At 34.4% G+C, this 17,693-nt stretch overlaps 3 protein-coding genes across 4 annotated transcripts; all 3 read right to left on the bottom strand.

The window, feature by feature from the left end:
• Positions 1 to 1,451: 1,451 nt before the first annotated feature.
• Positions 1,452 to 3,861, bottom strand: LOC130815887 (transcription factor ILR3-like). 2 transcript variants are annotated; one of them, XM_057682401.1, is made up of 6 exons: positions 3,639 to 3,861; positions 3,313 to 3,514; positions 2,680 to 2,739; positions 2,371 to 2,448; positions 2,122 to 2,284; positions 1,452 to 1,998 (listed from the first exon to the last, which is right to left on the bottom strand). In XM_057682401.1, the coding sequence occupies exons 2-6, from the start codon at positions 3,447 to 3,449 to the stop codon at positions 1,732 to 1,734; spliced, it is 705 nt and encodes a 234-aa protein (XP_057538384.1). In that variant the 5' UTR covers positions 3,450 to 3,514; positions 3,639 to 3,861; the 3' UTR covers positions 1,452 to 1,731. The 2 variants fall into 2 exon arrangements, with proteins under 2 accessions (XP_057538384.1, XP_057538383.1); XM_057682400.1 differs by lacking the exon at positions 3,639 to 3,861 and having other exon boundaries at positions 3,313 to 3,613.
• A 2,624-nt stretch (positions 3,862 to 6,485) lies between these two features.
• LOC130815886 (thioredoxin-like protein CXXS1) lies at positions 6,486 to 10,139 on the bottom strand. The gene is made up of 3 exons (XM_057682399.1): positions 9,862 to 10,139; positions 9,252 to 9,374; positions 6,486 to 6,905 (listed from the first exon to the last, which is right to left on the bottom strand). Exons 1-3 carry the CDS (start codon positions 9,961 to 9,963, stop codon positions 6,753 to 6,755), a joined length of 378 nt encoding a protein of 125 aa, XP_057538382.1. The 5' UTR covers positions 9,964 to 10,139; the 3' UTR covers positions 6,486 to 6,752.
• A 1,583-nt stretch (positions 10,140 to 11,722) lies between these two features.
• On the bottom strand, positions 11,723 to 17,347 carry LOC130815877 (kinesin-like protein KIN-14C). Its single transcript, XM_057682389.1, has 17 exons — positions 17,083 to 17,347; positions 16,735 to 16,986; positions 16,500 to 16,644; positions 16,137 to 16,246; positions 15,923 to 16,042; positions 15,613 to 15,816; positions 15,240 to 15,449; positions 15,080 to 15,154; positions 14,855 to 15,001; positions 14,294 to 14,432; positions 13,962 to 14,071; positions 13,494 to 13,655; positions 13,059 to 13,276; positions 12,589 to 12,670; positions 12,403 to 12,501; positions 12,219 to 12,323; positions 11,723 to 12,135 (listed from the first exon to the last, which is right to left on the bottom strand). The coding sequence occupies exons 1-17, from the start codon at positions 17,128 to 17,130 to the stop codon at positions 11,953 to 11,955; spliced, it is 2,409 nt and encodes an 802-aa protein (XP_057538372.1). The 5' UTR covers positions 17,131 to 17,347; the 3' UTR covers positions 11,723 to 11,952.
• Positions 17,348 to 17,693: the final 346 nt, after the last annotated feature.

The raw sequence follows: 17,693 nt of genomic DNA, 5'->3' as shown, positions 1-17,693 counted from the left end.
TAACAAGTGGATCAAAACAGCGAGCGATTGTTGGGGTGACTTTTTGACCGAATTTTTAGCAATCGCTCGCTGTTAGTAACAACAAATAATGTCATTCATCTGGCTTGGACTGTTAGACGCTTATTTTGGAAAATAAAGTCATTCAAGCTCACTTTTGGGAAAATTTCTAGGAAAAAGCATATTTTGTTCAGATTTTCATTTAAAGGCCTATCTACTCTTCTGTGAGACGACCTTAGTCGTGCAACTGGCCCTGGCCCAGTTTTTAAAAATATTATGACATACTAATTTTAAGACTTAAATGGATAATTTCAAGACTTAAAAATCCAATTTCATTTAAAGGCCTATCTGCTCTTCTGTGAGATGACCTTAGTCGTGCAACTGGCCCAGGCCCAATAAGTTTTTAAAAAAATTATGACATACTAATTTTAAGACTTAAAAGGTCAATTTTTAAAGTTTTTAATATCAACTTTAATTTGAGTCATCCTACTTTAAAGTTGAAATGAGAATTTTAAGTCTTACAATTGGTTTTTTAAGTATTGAAATTGACCTTTTAACTCTTAAAATTGTTAATTTCCATGACTTCAACTGTCAAATTCAAATCTTTGAAATTGGTCTTTTAAGTCTTCATATGGTCTTTAACTCTTGAAATTGACATTTTAATTTGTAAAATTGGTAAAAAAATATATACAATTGGGACGGCCCAATATGACGCGTCTCACAAGTGAGACGGTCTTACCCCTGTTTTTGTGAAACATATTCTTGTATGAGACGGTTTCACCGTGAGAAACATGCTACATACTTGAGTTAAATAGCCAATAAAAGCTTTTAGCATAATGAGTCTTTTGTACGAACTCGTTTTATAATAAGATTGTCTCACGCAAAAAGGCCGTTTTAATAAAAGAAATGGACAAACCTAATGGGCAAGGTTGTGATTTCCAAATGGGCTGCATTCCATATTTAGAAGGGAATGGACAAACATGTTCCTAGTGGCAAGGTTGTGAATTCCAAATGGACCGCATTCCATTCAACACATTTATTTACAACCCACCATTAAACAAAAGAGACGGAGAAGGCAGTGTCACTCATACATGATCTTGACTTTCCAAGCACAAAAGTCAATTACTAAGCACTAATAAAAATTATGAGAACATGGACTCTTTAAACTAAAGTTATCTCATTGAAAAAACAGTCTCTAAAAAATAGTTGTTTATCTAAACTCGTCACACAGCCGTGTAAAAGCAAGAACAAAACAATAATTGCAATAAGCAAGAGCCAAGATGTCCAACTAATCTAAGACCAAGACATACAAAAAGGCTTGCACTTTTGGCTCAAACCCATTATTAGCATATGTAGCTAACTAGCTAGACATAGAGAGAGTATTGGAAAAAGGAGGAAACAATATACTAGCACACATTGCCACAAATGTGCCAAAAAAAGTAAATTATGGTCCGTTTTGGGCTATTTTTGGGTCATTTTGATTGACTAATGAATTCAAAAAACGAAACAGTTAGCGAATTTAATCTCTAAAGATAAAGCATAAGATAATAATGCTCCATATCTTTCATACTTCCTGTCATGTGCCAAATTAATACTATTCTTTTGAGCAAATTAGCGATTAAAACAGAATGATATGGAGCAAACAGAGCAAGATAAATTCACGTCCTCAGCACAGAATCAGATTCTCCATGATCCCATTATACAGAATCACTGAAGAAGCCTAATGTCTTCGGCTTAAGCGACAGGAGGGTGAAGGACATGATCTTGTGAGATATCGAAAGCAGCTTGAGGCACAAATTGCCACATCGGAACATTGGTGTAATTGACTATGGGCATCAGTTTTCCACCAACTGCTTGACAAGGGATAGCATATGAATTTGATGCCGAACTTGGGTGAAGCTGCAAGCTAGAATGACTACCTATTGCTTTGATTCGTTTCTCCGTCTCTTCTTTCTCCGATTTCAATCTGCGCTTTTCAGCTCGCAGTTCAGTCTTCTCAGCCTGCACTCGGAAACTTCAGAAAATCAGAATGCAGCAGATCAGGAGAAAATGATCAAAACCATAACGAAGATCAGAATATCCATTTAACACTTCCGATCCATTCAAACGAAAATTGGAACGTACCTTTAAATCAGTGATCTTCTGCTTTAGTTCCGTATTCTGGCAGGTCAAGCTCTTAGTCTCTTCACGTAACAGTTTCACCGTTCGAATCGCATCAATTAGTATACCAGCTTTGTCTAACTTGGGTGTTGTTCCACGCTCTAACAGTTCACTTAACTCAAAGAACCTACCCATAAATATTGAATATACTTATTAGTAAAATGAAGTAGTAAATTGAGATCTAAAAGAAAGTTCCTAAAATTTTATGCATGCCTCGTATTCACAAGGTCTCTCCGCTGTTTCTCACGACAAGCTTTCGAGCTAGATGCAGTGCCTAACGCAACACGAACCCTGTAGTGACAACACAAATAATTAGCGAGAAGACATATCATATTACCTCAATGCCAAGTGGCTTCTGTCTATGTAGAATTTGGAGGTCGGATGTTTGTTGCCTTAACATTGAACTAACAAAAAGGTTGTTTTTGATTATCATCGAGGTTTCAGAAATAGTTGGCGAGAAGATATATCATTTACTTCTTACGAAGATACTCTACATACTAAAATTACGAAATGATCACTTACCTTTTTCGATCATGTTCTTCATTTTCATCCAGATGTGCAGAAGAATCTTGAGTACTTACACTGGTACGAAGAAAGCAAATATACACAAATAATTTTTATATGATCAACTAAATATTTCCCTTGTACTAACTACTCATTTGTCTTTCAACATAAATTCAAAAGTCACGTATTTCAGCCAACATTGCCTAATCTTGGGATCTAGGCCTGGGCTGGCCCGAGATCTTTGACCAAAAATGCTATTAATATTAAATTGTGTAACATATAACACAAAAGAATATCAGTCAAGTTGGTTTAACAAATATGCAGAGGTGAGTGTTTGGCCCAACTTACACTAGTAAACTGGATTCACCCCGTTTCATTTGCTTGTTGTTATGCTTTAAAGTTATCACTTTGCATATAAACTACGACAATCCAACTAAAATTATCAGCAATCCTTGCATATTGAGAATGATACTAGCACCTAACAGAAGTAATTGGTTAAACGAGTAAACAGACAAACAACATATTTTCCTCATCAAAGCCTCGATCAAGTATATATACGTGTGTTCGACAGTCGAAACTGACTGTTGATCAGCTTAGACACAATACTTCATATCTAAAAGTATGTAAACAAGCATAAGATCAAACATATACCTATGTGAGATGGAAGTAGGAAAAGGATTGACAAGAGGATTAGGACCCCGAAAAGACTCGCAATATGGGCTCGAATCATCGTCAAGAAGACAGCAAACCCAGTTGAGATCTAACTCCTCCCCTATAAGAGACTCCATATCAGGATCTTACTCTGATAAACTTCAGTAAGAGAATCCACTTTCTTGTGTGCAATTATCAAATTCTGAGAAATGAATGATTATTTGGGAAAGAATAAAGAATATGTTACTATCAAGAAAAGAATTAAAAAGAGAGGCGTGTGTTAAACACTGAATTTTATGATCAAATCAGGAATGGCACAAACTTACAGTGATGGCATATCCATAACTTTGACCTCGTTGTTGGTTCGTATTAGTTATTCTTTCACCACTTGCAGCACATTATGTCAATGTCAATAACAAAATTCTGTCTTCCTATACTGGAAAGTGACTTGAAAAGTGCATAAACAATTACTCCTTCTGTCTTGGCGAGATTTAAATTAAAGAGAAAAGAGCGATTTTTAAAAAAGTATGAGAAGTAGTAAAAATATGATGTTAAATAATAAAAAAAATAAATTGAGTGAATAATATTAAAAAGGTTAATTGTTAATAATAAGCCATGCTTGATACGTTGAAAAAGTATGAGAATGTAGTAAAAATGTTATATTAAATAATGAAAAAAAAATAAATTGTGTGGATACTATTAAAAAGGTAAATTGTTAATAATAAACCAACCTATGCTTGATACGTTAAAAATAAATTTACTTTTTATTTATTTTTATATAAACCAATTTATTAGGTGTATTTGCTAAAAATAAACCAACCTAGTGTTTATAATAATTTTCAAAACTTCTTTGTAAGAATAAACAATAATTGAGTTTATTTTCAACAAATATATCTAATAAATGGGTTTATATAAAAAAACAATAATTGACTTTATTTTCAGCGGATCGAGCAAAGATTACTGAATTTTTCATAATTTATCCTATTAAAAAAGAGTTTAAATAAGTGATTGAGATAAAAAGAATGGTGATTGAATCCATTCCCAAATAAAACAATGCAAAATGAGGCACAATCCAAAATGAAATATAATGGAAATGGCGTGGCACGAAGGGAGTAGAGATTATGAAGCCAATGAGTTGTCTCGTATCTGATTCCTGTCAAAGATCCCTGAAAGAGTTGAGCGTGTGGAGGCCGAAGGGACGATAGCACGTAAAACAAAAGTGTAAATCAATGAAAGAAGAACAGGCAAACCTGAACCGAGAACAAAGAGGGTGAAAAGAGGGTTTAATTCGAGAAAGCCGTAAAGATTTGCCGCAACATTGAATTACATACACCAATCGAACTAAAATCAATGTTTAACTGATACAACTATAGTAACGATTCCATTTGATTCCGCCATTGATGTCAAAATATCCTTTTCTCTGAAACCAAACATTAAAGCACGAAATAAACCCTAGATATATTTTTTTCAAAAGAAAAGGAAACAAACTAATTATCAAATTATCCTTAAATTCAAAGGAAATTAGAAATTTGAATAAAAATTTGTTGACGTTTTGAGATCTGGTAATTGAAAATTTATGGAGTTCATGAAAATTCTGCAGTTTGATGATTCAGAGATCACCAATTTGGAAATTTTTTGATTGGAAATTAGAAGGAAGAAAACACCTTTATTTTGGAATAGAGATGAATCTGACGGCGTGCATCGCCGGTGTAATTTATGGTGCTGATGTCATTTCCCGGTGGTGAATTGTTAAAACTTAAAAGTATTCCGCAAATGTGGTAAAGGTACGGACTAGGGCAAAGGTTCATATAATCATAATTTATAATCAATTTCATGTTAGTTCCTGTTTAATTGAGCTTAAAAATAAGCAAATTTTGATTTTAAAAATAAGAACTTTAGTTTATTTGCTTTTAAAGGTTTAAACTTTTGTTTATTTTTTAAAGGCTTGAACTTTACGGTGCATCCACTTTTAAAAATTCCAATGACCTCTAACCGGTTGCATAAGTTTTTCTTCACCAAAATAGCTTTCTTCTTCCTCATCAATGGCTTTTTTGTTTTTCTAAGAGAGTTTTCCTCCACAAATAAGATTTAACTTCCATCTTCAACCCACTTTCCAAATTATCCCTCCCTTCCTACCTCCTTACCATCATCATCCTCATATTTAACATAAAAACAAAAAAATTTGCAATAAATAAAAAAAAAACTTCTTTACTTGAAAATTAAAACCTGAAAATCAAGAAGAATGAAGAAGAGGAGGAGGCAACATTTGGCGTAAAGAAGTATGAACCTTATGATTGAGAAATTGCACACATTAAACTAGAAATGAGAAACTGAATGTTGCTTTACAAGTTCACGAAATCATGATCAATCATAAACCTGATGCAACTGTTTATATCAGTTTAATTAAAGGTTTCGCTGCTTATGGTATGATTGAAGAGGCTCATGAACTGTCTTCTAAGAAGAATTACCCAGAAACTCAAAAAAACATGGCGAAGACAACCCAAAATTAAAATCTGAAATTAATGAAAATCATAACTTTTTGAAATTGGGAATTTCAAAAATCAAAATAATACATGACATTGAATTGAAGGTGGATTGGTCACTATGGCAGTCGGTGATCTTCACGGTAGCAGGTGAAAGCTAGTGAAGAAGAAGAGACCATGGTGAAAGTTTAAAGAAGAAATCGGATGAAGAGACCACGGTGAAGGTTTAAGGAAGAAATAAGATGAAAAATCAGGTTGAAGAAGTAGGTAACCTGATATTTCAAGTTACCAAAACCGAAAAAACCTTTAAAAGCAAAGGCACCTCAAAGTTCGAGCCTTTAAAATATAAACGAAAATTCAAACCTTTAAAAGTAAATGATACAAAGTTCATACCTTTCAAATCAAATTTTCCTAAAAATAATTACTCCCTAGAGTTATTAACTAAAAAACAATTTTAATCAACAATAATCAACTACACTCTGTTTTAGTTAAACTCTAGCTCCGCCACTAGTCTGAGTTGGAGCAAAGATCAATATACCAGAATCAGATCCTAAATTCGATACTCACATAGTCCTCTTCCGTTCTCGATATCTACACTAATAAAAACAAAAAGAATGAGCAGGCTGAAACAGCCTATTTGCAATTTGCATCAGCCTTTTTTAACTGTATAAGATATGATCAGTCAACATATTCAGAGAATAATTCTAACACATGAACAAGCAATACACAAATACAAATTTTAATTTACAATGAATCCATTCAGAAACATACATCCATGATCCATGAATTACTTGCCAGTTGCCATACAAACAGGAACACACCAGAAAGAGAGCAGAAATGAGATCAGAAACCATTGGCATTGAGTTGTTTTGCCTGTATATTTCCTATTCTTGAGGGCACACTTTGTTTTCAAGAACTGACCTATGTAACATAATGTATAACAGAAAACACAAGATACTAGGCCATAAAAGCGCCACCGGACTGAATAAATGCATCAACCCTTCTCTTAATTTCGTCTGGGTTCGCTCCCACTAGTTTATCAACTACAACACTATCTTTCATCAGAAGAAATGTTGGCATAGCTTTCACTTCGAACTTTGAAGCAACTTCCTGAATACAAAGAGACCCACATCTATAAGGAGGAGTATAATTTATAATTATAGTCTATAGAATGATGTGGCTACTGAAATGCAAGGGTTTGTGGATTTGATGAAGAAACAAATGGATAATAAGCACAAAAACAGAGCACAACACCAAAGAACAACACAAAGATTAATGAGGTATCTAAGGATACCCCAAAACAAGTTTCTTATCATTAATGAATCACCATACATCAATGACTAAACTCAATCAAGCCTTAAGAACACTCTCTCAAGGTAAAAGACCTCGCCTTTAAGGGTGATATCTCACAAACACACTAATACAAAGAAGAAGAAAATCTAATGGCGATAACCCTAGTTGTCTCTCTTGTATTAGTCTCTCACTGATTCCTAAGCCTATTTGAGCATATATATAGCCCACAACGTTAGGAGAACCCTAGGATAGTAAGATAAGAACCCTTGATGCCCAAGCAAACGTACCGCAAAACAGAAACGCATACTAGGCCCTAGACTGAACCGCTCGGAGGAGCCACTAGGGCGCTCGAACGAGCGGCTGCTGTTAGCCACCAACTGACCTTGTGATGTTGCTGCCTTGTTCGAGCCCCTTCGGAGCCTTGCCTCGCTCAAGGCACATGTCACATCCTTCTTGAATGCTCTCTTGCTTTGCTCAAGCCATCCCATGCCTTGTCCAAAGCTCTCCAAATCATTATCATTAATCACTTAATCAAGTGATCCAAAGCTTATCCTCTCATACCCCATTGCACACACATTATCTCTCTCAAGTGTGCATACCATTGAGTATGCTACTAGGTGATCAAAGTCATCACCAATATCATGAGATTTGGGACTTGTCACAACAGCTACAAATCAGCAAGCTTTGTCAGCTGTGCAAACACACAGTAATTAAGCAGGGCTTCTATAAAACAATGTACACATTTTCGGAGAATTTAGACTCGGAACTTCCTAGGTCATGACCGAAGTCATTTGATTGATTGACTTGTGCAAACACAAGAATGATGGTCAAGCTGGTTCAACACATAGACATTAGTGTTCAACCAACCTAGCAAATTACATCACCATATCCACATACTACTATGACATAAGCACATTAAGGATAAATATTGTTACCAATTAAATATCAATATTACTCCATTTGTCCCTTTAAGTTTGCACCATACGACTCAAAAAGCTCACACATCTTGAGTCATATTGTGCTTTCTTACAAGGATAGAGGGAGTATAAGGCAATCCGCCAATCCCTATAACATCTATTTTATAAAGGAATTTAGGTTGGAAGCAATGAATTCCAACATCTTCTATTTATAGGCATGGTTCTATTTTCATTATGGAGGTTTTTGAATTTACTTTACCACCACAAATAATTTACATTCCAAGAATTTCCTTCGAAACAAACCTCAGTTTTGTCAATAATCCCTTAAATATCCTTAGAAACAGCCCATATTTGTTTATTGTTACAAAGATCACCAAATTAGATACTCAAAGTCCAATATCCAATAGAAATACACTAGCACAAATTTGGAATGACCATTCCCGTTCTGTCTTCAAGACATTAGTGAACTCTAGCACATAACATATTATGAGGTATGCATTTGATAAATCTAGAAATACCTAATTCCAAGGGAGATTCCGAGCATTTGCAACATGCTTCCCCAGAAATAAGGAGTCTTAAATTTCAAATGATACATAGTATACTCAAGAATATCAACATCGAGGGTGTGGTGGAACAATAGGGGCCTCAAATATAAAAAGCTCACAAGATCATAATAAAATATTTGCCGATTTTTGCTCTGCCCTAGCCTAATTCGCTAATTTCTTGCAACTTCTGAATTGAAACAAGTGAATTCAGGCTATTTTAGCCAAATTATGCTCATTTTCAACAAATTACAACTCATATAGAAAATTAGATAACACAAAACCTATGCCAACATCTGAAAAAAAAAAAAAAAAAAACAAGGTTTTGGTATGCTAAAAAGCAAAGTGAGCAATCATCTCAATGCAAACTGTTAGAGTATATAAGTATATAACATATCATGGGGCTTTAACCATCAGCTTAAGTTGATGGTTAAAGCCCCAGGATATGTTATATACTCTAACACGCCCCCTCACACGAGACCCCATTGGGTAGAAGTGTGGATGAGCATAAGCGCTTAATATTCCACTTTAAATGAGGGGTGGTTGAGATTCGAACCCGTGAACTCTCACGTTGGCTCTGATACCATGTCAAGGAACCAATTTAACCAAAAGCTTAAGCTGATGGTTAAAGTCCCAGGATATGTTATATACTCTAACACAAACAAATCAGAAAAACATGAAAAGTTGAAGGGAAAACTAACAACCTTGACTTCATCAACATCAACAAAGATGAACATAACATCAGAGTAAGTTGAGGCTAATTCTTCAAAGACTGGATTCATTGCAACTGATGGGATGCACCATGTTGCCCCAAAATGAACCACCATCTGCAACACAACACATTCCCATTATTGTGATTCCCCGTAGTCATAGTCATAGTAATAGTCAACATCAAAAACCCGATACCCCGCACAAGTCGGTCCGGGGAGGAGAATATCAAACACATCATACCATGGCCCCCTCCAGGGCAAACGCGCGCACTCAATTTATCCCAAAAACTCAATTTATCCCAAAAGGATAGGATTATGGATGTTGTTGGTAAGCTTTATAAACAAAAATTCATGCTTAACAATCACAAAAACCAAAAGAATTACAAAAAAAATCACAAATTACAATAGTTCCACAATCATTTAGGCATTTAGCAAGATTTAACCTATTGTGGAACTATCAATCAGCTTATTAAATCCTCGGTTTTTCCTTCACTAAATCACATCATTTCGTTTTTGAAGTCTTAAATTTTCGATAAAGAAAACGAAATGTGTAAAAAATAAAAATTAAAATGACCGTAAAAATTTCAAAGAATATGCAACTTACAGGGCAACCCTGATTATGGGCTTTATTAGAGACAAATTCCCATTGATCTTTAGTTTCGACTTTAGAGACCATTGATCTGTTAGCTTCTTCTTGACGATCCATTTCTTTGCACGATTTCACTGATTAGGTATCAAACCATGAAATGGTAGTTTCATATGACTATTTGAAGTTAGATATTTCTGAAAACATGTTTTACATAGTGGATGTGAACGAACAAAATGATCTAAGATAAGCTTACAGACAAGCACGAATCACTTCAAATTGACCCACCTTCTGTATGAAGATTCCCCACCTCATTACTACTTTTTCGGTTCTACTATAATTAATTAATTATTTGATTATGTAATTTAATTTATTATTTTAATTATTTATAAATTTATAAATTGAATTATATATTAAAGATATTTTAAGTTGGTATTTAATGATATTTGAAGTTGTATTTATTGATAATGTAAGTTCGCATCTATTTATTGTAATAAGCTTTAAATAATAAGCTTTGAAGATATTCTAAGTTGGCATTTATAGATGACGTAAGAAGTCATTAATAATATTATAAGTAGACATTAAAAAAATATAAATAGGTATAAAAAATATAGTAAGTAGATATTATTATCTCTAAAAAGGATAATTTTTTAAGAGATCAACCGGAAAGAAAAGATTAAATTAAACTTTGATAAACCAACCAAATCAATTGGGTCTTGGATGAGTAGTATTCATTTTTGATTATCAGCTCGATTGAAAATTTGACAAAGCGAATGACATACTTCTATTTTCTATAGTATGTGAGACAAAAGTCATAAACCAATAACTTATAACAAAAAAATGTATATCTGTACCTATATGATTTTGTAGGACAATTAATTAAAAACTTAATCTCCTTATTTGTGATTAATCAAGAGTTAAATGCTGGTGGAAGGCTGTTTTTGTTATTTTGCCCAGCTATGCAGTAAGATCTCTTTAAGAACACGGTTGTTCCTGTAATATGCAATAAGGGGTTAGCAGGGCTCGAAATATTTTTTCGGGGACCCACTCCGACGCCCAAGTCAGTATCAGTCAGAAAAATTGCCTAATAGATCCTTCCAACAGCACTATGGCTGCAAGGTGGATTACTACTTAGAACTTATTTCGACATGAAATCTTTTGTGATTAATATGTGACAAATATACTTTTGAGAATTATTTATGACAATATTAATTACTCTCTTAGATTTACAATTCTGCAATTATAATGTTTTTATGAAAATTAAATGTAGATCATTGAAGATCAAATATAATAACTCTTTTGAAATAAATTACTTAGAGTTCTTTATATCTCTTCTAATAGTAGAATTCAATTAATTTCCAATTACCTTATTTATGAGCTCCTTGATGTGTATTTATAGTCTTTCATTGTGCATGTTGAACATTCCTATGTTTTTTCATCAATCCCCAAAATTCTCTTGCATGTCACTGTAGTTGTCTTAAACGTGTCAAACTCTTTTTTATTTTGATAATTTTCCTTTATTTTACACGGTGTTCTTTGCTTCCCCTTCTAACATGTGTCCCACCAACTTATAATGACAATTGATAAGTGTCCTTCAACCACACGTGACCCTCCCATGCACTAATATTACTAATTTATATTCAACATTTCTTCAATCCTTCCGGATGAATGCTGCCAGATTACCTTTTAACCATACTAATTCCTCCCAAATTAACATTAAACTAATCCTCCCAAATAATTTTATTATAATTACTTCTGACTAATATTTTACATATACAATATCAATAATAAAAAATTTGATATCAGTCCATCCCCATTCACCGTTAATATTAGAGTGAATTATGATAAAGATGATATCTTAAGAGAGATAAACAAGATACAAGGCTGAAACACAATCAAATCAAATCAAGTAAAATCTAGGCAAGCTGGAAACTTTGCCCTTAATAATCACAATATATTACACAATACAGATCAGAATGAACCCAATTAATGCAACCTATATGGCTGCTTATACAAATCCAATGCCAGGCCAGCCCCATAATGTAATACCCACAGAATTGCGATTGTGAAATTAGATGTTAAAAAAATAATGAAAAGGAAGTGGTGCCTTTAGCCTATGCTTAGACGAGAATCTGACGATGATCTTATAGCCGTTTGACGGCGTGGAACTCCTATCTGACAAGTGTTAACTCGGGCTGCAAACCGTAGGGAGCATAGCGACTCGTTCACTGATGATGGTTCAGGGGAGAGATTGACAAACATCAATGTCTTTGAGTCTCCACTTAGACAAGGCTGATAACACAGGCAAACATATTGTTAATCATATATAATTATAATATAGAGTTTCTTGAGGATGATCATGTGCATCTTCTTACCTGTAGGAGGTATGTAAGCTTTGAATTCCTAAAGGGAACATGATTTTCCTTCTTGGCCAAAGCAAATATAACATCAGCAAGGCAGGACAAGCTTTTATTTATGGCCTGATAATGGGTAAACAAAGTTAATGTTTTCTAAACACCTATTAACAAGTTCATTAGCCCACACTTACAGAAAAAATACCTGAGTTTCTTTCAATTGATCACCAGTTGACCCACTTTTGGAGAGCCTCTCACTTCCGGCAAGATCGATAAGATTCAGAACACCGTGCTTTTCAGTGGTCTGGCAAACACAAATCACATGTGTATCACAAGCCATAGTCTTGAAAGAGTGGGACGATGGAGATATTCAAGTATTAAGAAATGTTACCTCATTTACTGCAGAAATCCGCAGAGTAAACACAAAGTGACTTCTTGATGATTGCTCATTCATTTGTGTCTTGCCCACGGACCTGAGATGGTGCAGTGAGTGAATCAGCAGGCGAAAAAACACAAGGAGATATGAAATGGATTACCAAATAATTCTTAATTTCAAGTCTCTCAGCTCTTGTCCCTCATCCACAACACCGTACATTTTACTTTATTATCCCAAAGTCAATGACTCCCACCTAGGCGAGATTTGGGAGGTCGGATGTAAACAACTTCCTTGTAATAACAAAGAGGGTGTTCCAATTAACCCTTGATAGCCAATATCATCCGAAACTCCATTTGGGAGGTTGTTCCAATGAAACAAGACATGTACCGAATCTAATGAGCTATTTACTACATTTAGATATCATCCGAAAACAAGACATGTAACTAACTAGAAAACATTTAAGTAGAACAAAAAAACCTACTTACCGGCATTGACCAGCTTGATGCAAAAGAGATGCAACCTCTTTTGAGCTGCACACATCGACTATGGTAAGGTCAGAGACGTATGTGTCGCCATTTGCATCGTGTTTAATAGTATACTGTTTCCCTGAAACGCCATTTTCTGTGCGTGCAGCGTCCCAACTTGTTCGATTAGTTACTAGCAGGTCCCTGATACTTTCATTGTAAATTTCCAGAACTGATGCCTGCAAAAATTAACACATAAACTACAACTCCAAGCACAGCTTAACCCTAATCTCTACCAGAGAACAAAAAAATGTCATATCATAAGTGGGTTAAATAACAATCCCTGGCCATTGAAAGCTTCATAGATCTTGGCTGTTGCACTTTGTTCTTTTAATACCTTCTGTACAAGACTTGTTCAAAATTATGCACATTTGCAAAGCAACTCAAGTATAATACCTGCATTTTAAACTTCCAGCCCTGAGCTGAGAGCCTCTGGCTAGTTTCAAATATCTGCTCCAAAGAACGAGGTATAAGCCCTTTCTGGTCAACGGACTGAGGTCTGCCCATCATAGTATAGGTTTTGCCGGAACCTGTTTGACCATAAGCAAATATACAAACCTGCCCATACGACAGAGATTACTCATAAGAATCAGATGTAAAAAAACAAATGTTGACTACACTACAAAAAAGCCAATCAGCTTGAGCATTCATACAAAAAGTATCACAATAGAATGTTATACAATTTCTTCCCAAAGGGTTTCTTAACAATGAAAATGATCAACAATTATAAACGAACCCAGAATATGAAGGTAAATTGCCCATTATAGATTAAGTTGAAAGATTATCATCTATAACTTGATTAAGGAACTCCAAAGGATCTCACAATTTGATTTGAGCAAGGAAACATGTAGAAGCAAGTTATACCTTATATCCATCAAGAGCACTCTGCACTAACTCTGATATTTCAACAAAGACATCATTCTGAGTGGCTTCGTGAGTAAATACTTTATCAAAAGTAAAAGCATATTTTTGTCCTGAAATTGGCAGAAAATAGAGTCATGAGTAGCCCTAAATTACTGCCAAACAATCTAATGTAACTGCATAAGATTTATAAAATTCACTCTTGTTTCATCTTAATTCGAAGAAAGACAATAAGATTTATAAAATTCACTATCAACAATACAGACTCGAAGCATATAATTGTTAGGATATGTTATATACTCTAACAATAATAAATAATATGCCTCACAGCATACCACTTTGTAAAAGGTCTATTCCAGATTCATGTCCTTCAGTTGAGGTAGGGTAAGAGATAACAGGTAATTCGGAGGCACAACCATCTTCCGGTAACAAGGGTCTAACTCTACAGAAGACACGGATATTTCCTTTCAATTCCTGTAATACAAAGCAATATAGAAAGGATTACAAATTTGCTTACCATGTCATGCCTACAACTTCCTAATGTAAACATTTTTTTGAGAACCCAAAGCTAGCATACAAATTTTAAACAGTATCATTCTGAAATATTACTAAGCAATAGTCTACTTAATTACCACAAAATCCCAGTGCTACTACCAACATATAGTTTTTCTTCCAATGCTAGATATTTCCTTAACAATAAGTTAATATCAAATTTTATTGAACATTTGGGCAGATTATGGTAACACCCCCAAGTTTCTTTTTGCCCATGTTAATTGTTGTCTTTCTCTCTTTTCCATCTGATTATTGACCCAGTTTTTTAAAACGCCTTGAATATTGTAAGGGATTAGTATTAACTAAAGCAAACCAATTGAATAACGCTGCTAGAGAATAGTTACCAAAATGGTATTGTGCAGCTTTCTCCTCAACATCTCCTTTTCATTAATTTGATGCTCTGCATCTACCAAACGATCTCTTAATTGATGTATCACTTGCTTTTGTTGTTCATACTCCATTTTCATTTCTGAAGCCGAAAGATCAGTCATCTGCACAGAACTTCTTTAGTATATTGAATAGCATAGAACAAGCTAAAGAGAGCTGTTGATTATAAGAGCGCAGTCAACCTTCAATTTCTCATTTGCGGAAGCAAGCTGATGCTGAAGTCTATGCAACTGCTCCCTTTGTGAAGCACAAGTTTCCTAAACATATCAGATGAAATGTTAAGAAATATTGAACTAAATGAATGATACAAGATAAGGCCCCCAAAAAAACAAGATAAAAAACCTCCAATGTGTTAGACTTCATCATCAAGTTGTCCAACTCTGCAACAGACTTTCCAGTGGTCTCTTTATACTTCTCTATTTCAGAGGTTAAAAGAAGCATTTGTGAATGCATCCTATCCCTTTCATCTCTTACTTGCTGCAACTCCCCTTGTAGACGGTTAATTTCATTACTTAATGTCTCCTTTTCCTTTGTACCCTCTTTCTGAGAAGCCTAGACATGGGAAAAGAAACGAGAACTTAATCAAAAGCAAATTAAGATCCCATTTCAAAGAAACAGTATAAGCAAACAACAGAGGCATATAATCAATTACTCCTATTTTGGAAGAACGAAAAGCTACAAGCAGTAAGCAATCAGATTTGATTAAGAAGGTTACCCTAAAAGATGTTAGTTGGTCTTGCAAAGTGGCATAGTGTCCCCTTAAGGCACCCAAATTCTCAACAATTGTGGATTTCTCCTTTTCAACCCTTTGAAGTGTTGCATTAGCAGTTGCAAGATCTGTTTGCAGCTTGCTATTATATTGTTGTAAGCTTGTATTATACTCTTGCAAGCGCGTGTACATATCATTAACCGATTTCACCTGCATAATTATAATCAAAATAGAAGAAACATCATGAGTATGGTTATAGTGTATAGCTGCAATTCTGCTTTGCAGAAAAACTTAGTTTATCTAATTGCTGCAATACCTTTAGGTCAACATCTGATTTTTCTTGTCGGAGTTTCTCAAGCTCCTGAGTAAGTGAAGTATTCAAAGCTTCTGCAGCAGCTCGAGCTTCCTTTTCTCTAGTGTGACACTCGATTGCTTTCTACACATTCCATAAATGGGAATCAAGCATTAAAACCCTAATCATTATTCATGCTGATATGATACAAATTAATTCATCAATGATCAAACCATACCAATTTATCTGATTCTTCTTTTGCTAATTTCTCCTGCAAAACAACATTGTTTTGCCTCAACTCTCCATTGAGCGAGTTAAGTTCATCCTCCTTGATCTTTTTCTCAGTTTCTAAAACCAGGCCACATTTAAATTATGAACAAAATGTTAATATGTTTACTTGATTATATATTAACACTCATCTATATATAAATTGTCAGAAAAATCATGACTCTAATCCAATTTCTAGGGTTTTATACTGATTACAGCAACTTGATTAATTGTAAATGAACTAATCAAGAATAAACAATTTCACAAAAACTACTTTCTTTTAAATAATTCAATGCTTCAAAGTATAAACTATTTGCTGTAATAAGAATATTACCTATTTCAGAGCATTTCTTCTGTGACGCATCTAACGAATTACGCAACTTTTCCTGTTCCTGATTAAGATTTTGTTCAACTCCTTGAAACCATCTAATACAAAGCCTAAGCCTTTTATTTGACTCCGAAATTTGCTCCAATTTACCCTAGAAATCATAATCAAAACCAAACAATCAAATCATATAACCTCTTCAATTATCAATCACCCACAAAAAAATCAATTTACAAAACCAAACCTTAAGATCAAACTTTTTGCCCTTAATCTTCTCATTCAACAACGCCTCAACTTCTTCTTTAGTAAACTCAGCACTCTCCGAAGTTTCCGCGATTGACGCCGCATCACTCGCACTATCTTGATTGTTCGAATTCACAGTTGAAAGAACTTGTCTTGCTCTACTTGCCGCAGTAGGACCCGTCAATCTCCCTCCTCCACCTCCACCAACTTTCCGACGTTTATCCAATGAAATTTCTTCTCCTCCATCTTTCTTCTGCAAGAAGTAAACATAAAAAAGTGAGGAAAATTTAAAAATTTCGACAGCCCTTTAAGCACAAATGAATAAAGATAGAAGGTGAAAGTACTTTACATTGAGAGGAAAATTGGGAGGTCGATTTTGGTTACGAGAGGACGCCATTGATGTCAAGAAAAGTAAATGCGAAGATGAATTGGTAAAATTTTAGCGATTTCTGAAAGAAATTCAAGGATTTTGAAATTTTTGTCCGATTTAGGGTTTTGCAGGAGCGGGTAATCGGAGAAATGGAAGAGGAGCGTAGAGAGACGTTGAGAAATGAGTTGATTTCAAAATTTGAAATGTGGTATGGCGCTTTTCGAACGGACCCTCTAGATTTGTGAATAACATAACGTTTCAGGGGTAATAAGGAAAACGAGGTTTTGTAGTCGGCAATTTAGAATTAGAAGTACTTTTTAGGCTCCATTCTCCAACGGTCTAATTGTCATTTTATTCCTTTGATTATTTACGCTCATGCTTGAAGTAATAGTACTTTATTTGTTTGGTAAGTGATAGCATTATGGCATGCAACATAAAAAAACAAAGAATAGATAATCAACATATAATAATGCTCTTGTTATTAGGCTAACATATATTATTGTAAAAAATATTTCTTCTAATTTAGCACTAACGTTTTATTTACTCTTTTAACACTATTCATTTTTTACTCTTAATTTGTATTTTATTAT

The sequence above is a fragment of the Amaranthus tricolor genome, chromosome 6, assembly GCF_026212465.1.
Source record: "Amaranthus tricolor cultivar Red isolate AtriRed21 chromosome 6, ASM2621246v1, whole genome shotgun sequence".
Classification (NCBI taxonomy): Eukaryota; Viridiplantae; Streptophyta; class Magnoliopsida; order Caryophyllales; family Amaranthaceae; genus Amaranthus; species Amaranthus tricolor.
Note: the sequence above shows the minus strand (reverse complement) of the source record. Positions and strands in the feature narration are given on the sequence as shown.

Bases quoted from the DNA above. Each gene is read 5' to 3' on its own strand.
- LOC130815887 (XM_057682401.1), bottom strand. From the start codon at position 3,449: ATGGAGTCTCTTATAGGGGAGGAGTTAGATCTCAACTGGGTTTGCTGT. The intron at 2,449-2,679 runs GTAAGTGATCAT...TTGTCACTACAG, and splicing joins GAAGAACATGATCGAAAAAG to GGTTCGTGTTGCGTTAGGCA. The intron at 1,999-2,121 runs GTACGTTCCAAT...TTCCGAGTGCAG, and splicing joins AGAAGATCACTGATTTAAAG to GCTGAGAAGACTGAACTGCG.
- LOC130815886 (XM_057682399.1), bottom strand. From the start codon at position 9,963: ATGGATCGTCAAGAAGAAGCTAACAGATCAATGGTCTCTAAAGTCGAA. The intron at 9,375-9,861 runs GTAAGTTGCATA...GTTGTGTTGCAG, and splicing joins CCCATAATCAGGGTTGCCCT to ATGGTGGTTCATTTTGGGGC. The intron at 6,906-9,251 runs GTTGTTAGTTTT...CTTTGTATTCAG, and splicing joins TTGATGTTGATGAAGTCAAG to GAAGTTGCTTCAAAGTTCGA.
- LOC130815877 (XM_057682389.1), bottom strand. From the start codon at position 17,130: ATGGCGTCCTCTCGTAACCAAAATCGACCTCCCAATTTTCCTCTCAAT. The intron at 13,277-13,493 runs GTATTATACTTG...TAATTTTTGCAG, and splicing joins GCTGGAAGTTTAAAATGCAG to GCATCAGTTCTGGAAATTTA. The intron at 12,136-12,218 runs GTAAGAAGATGC...CTGTGTTATCAG, and splicing joins AGCTTACATACCTCCTACAG to CCTTGTCTAAGTGGAGACTC.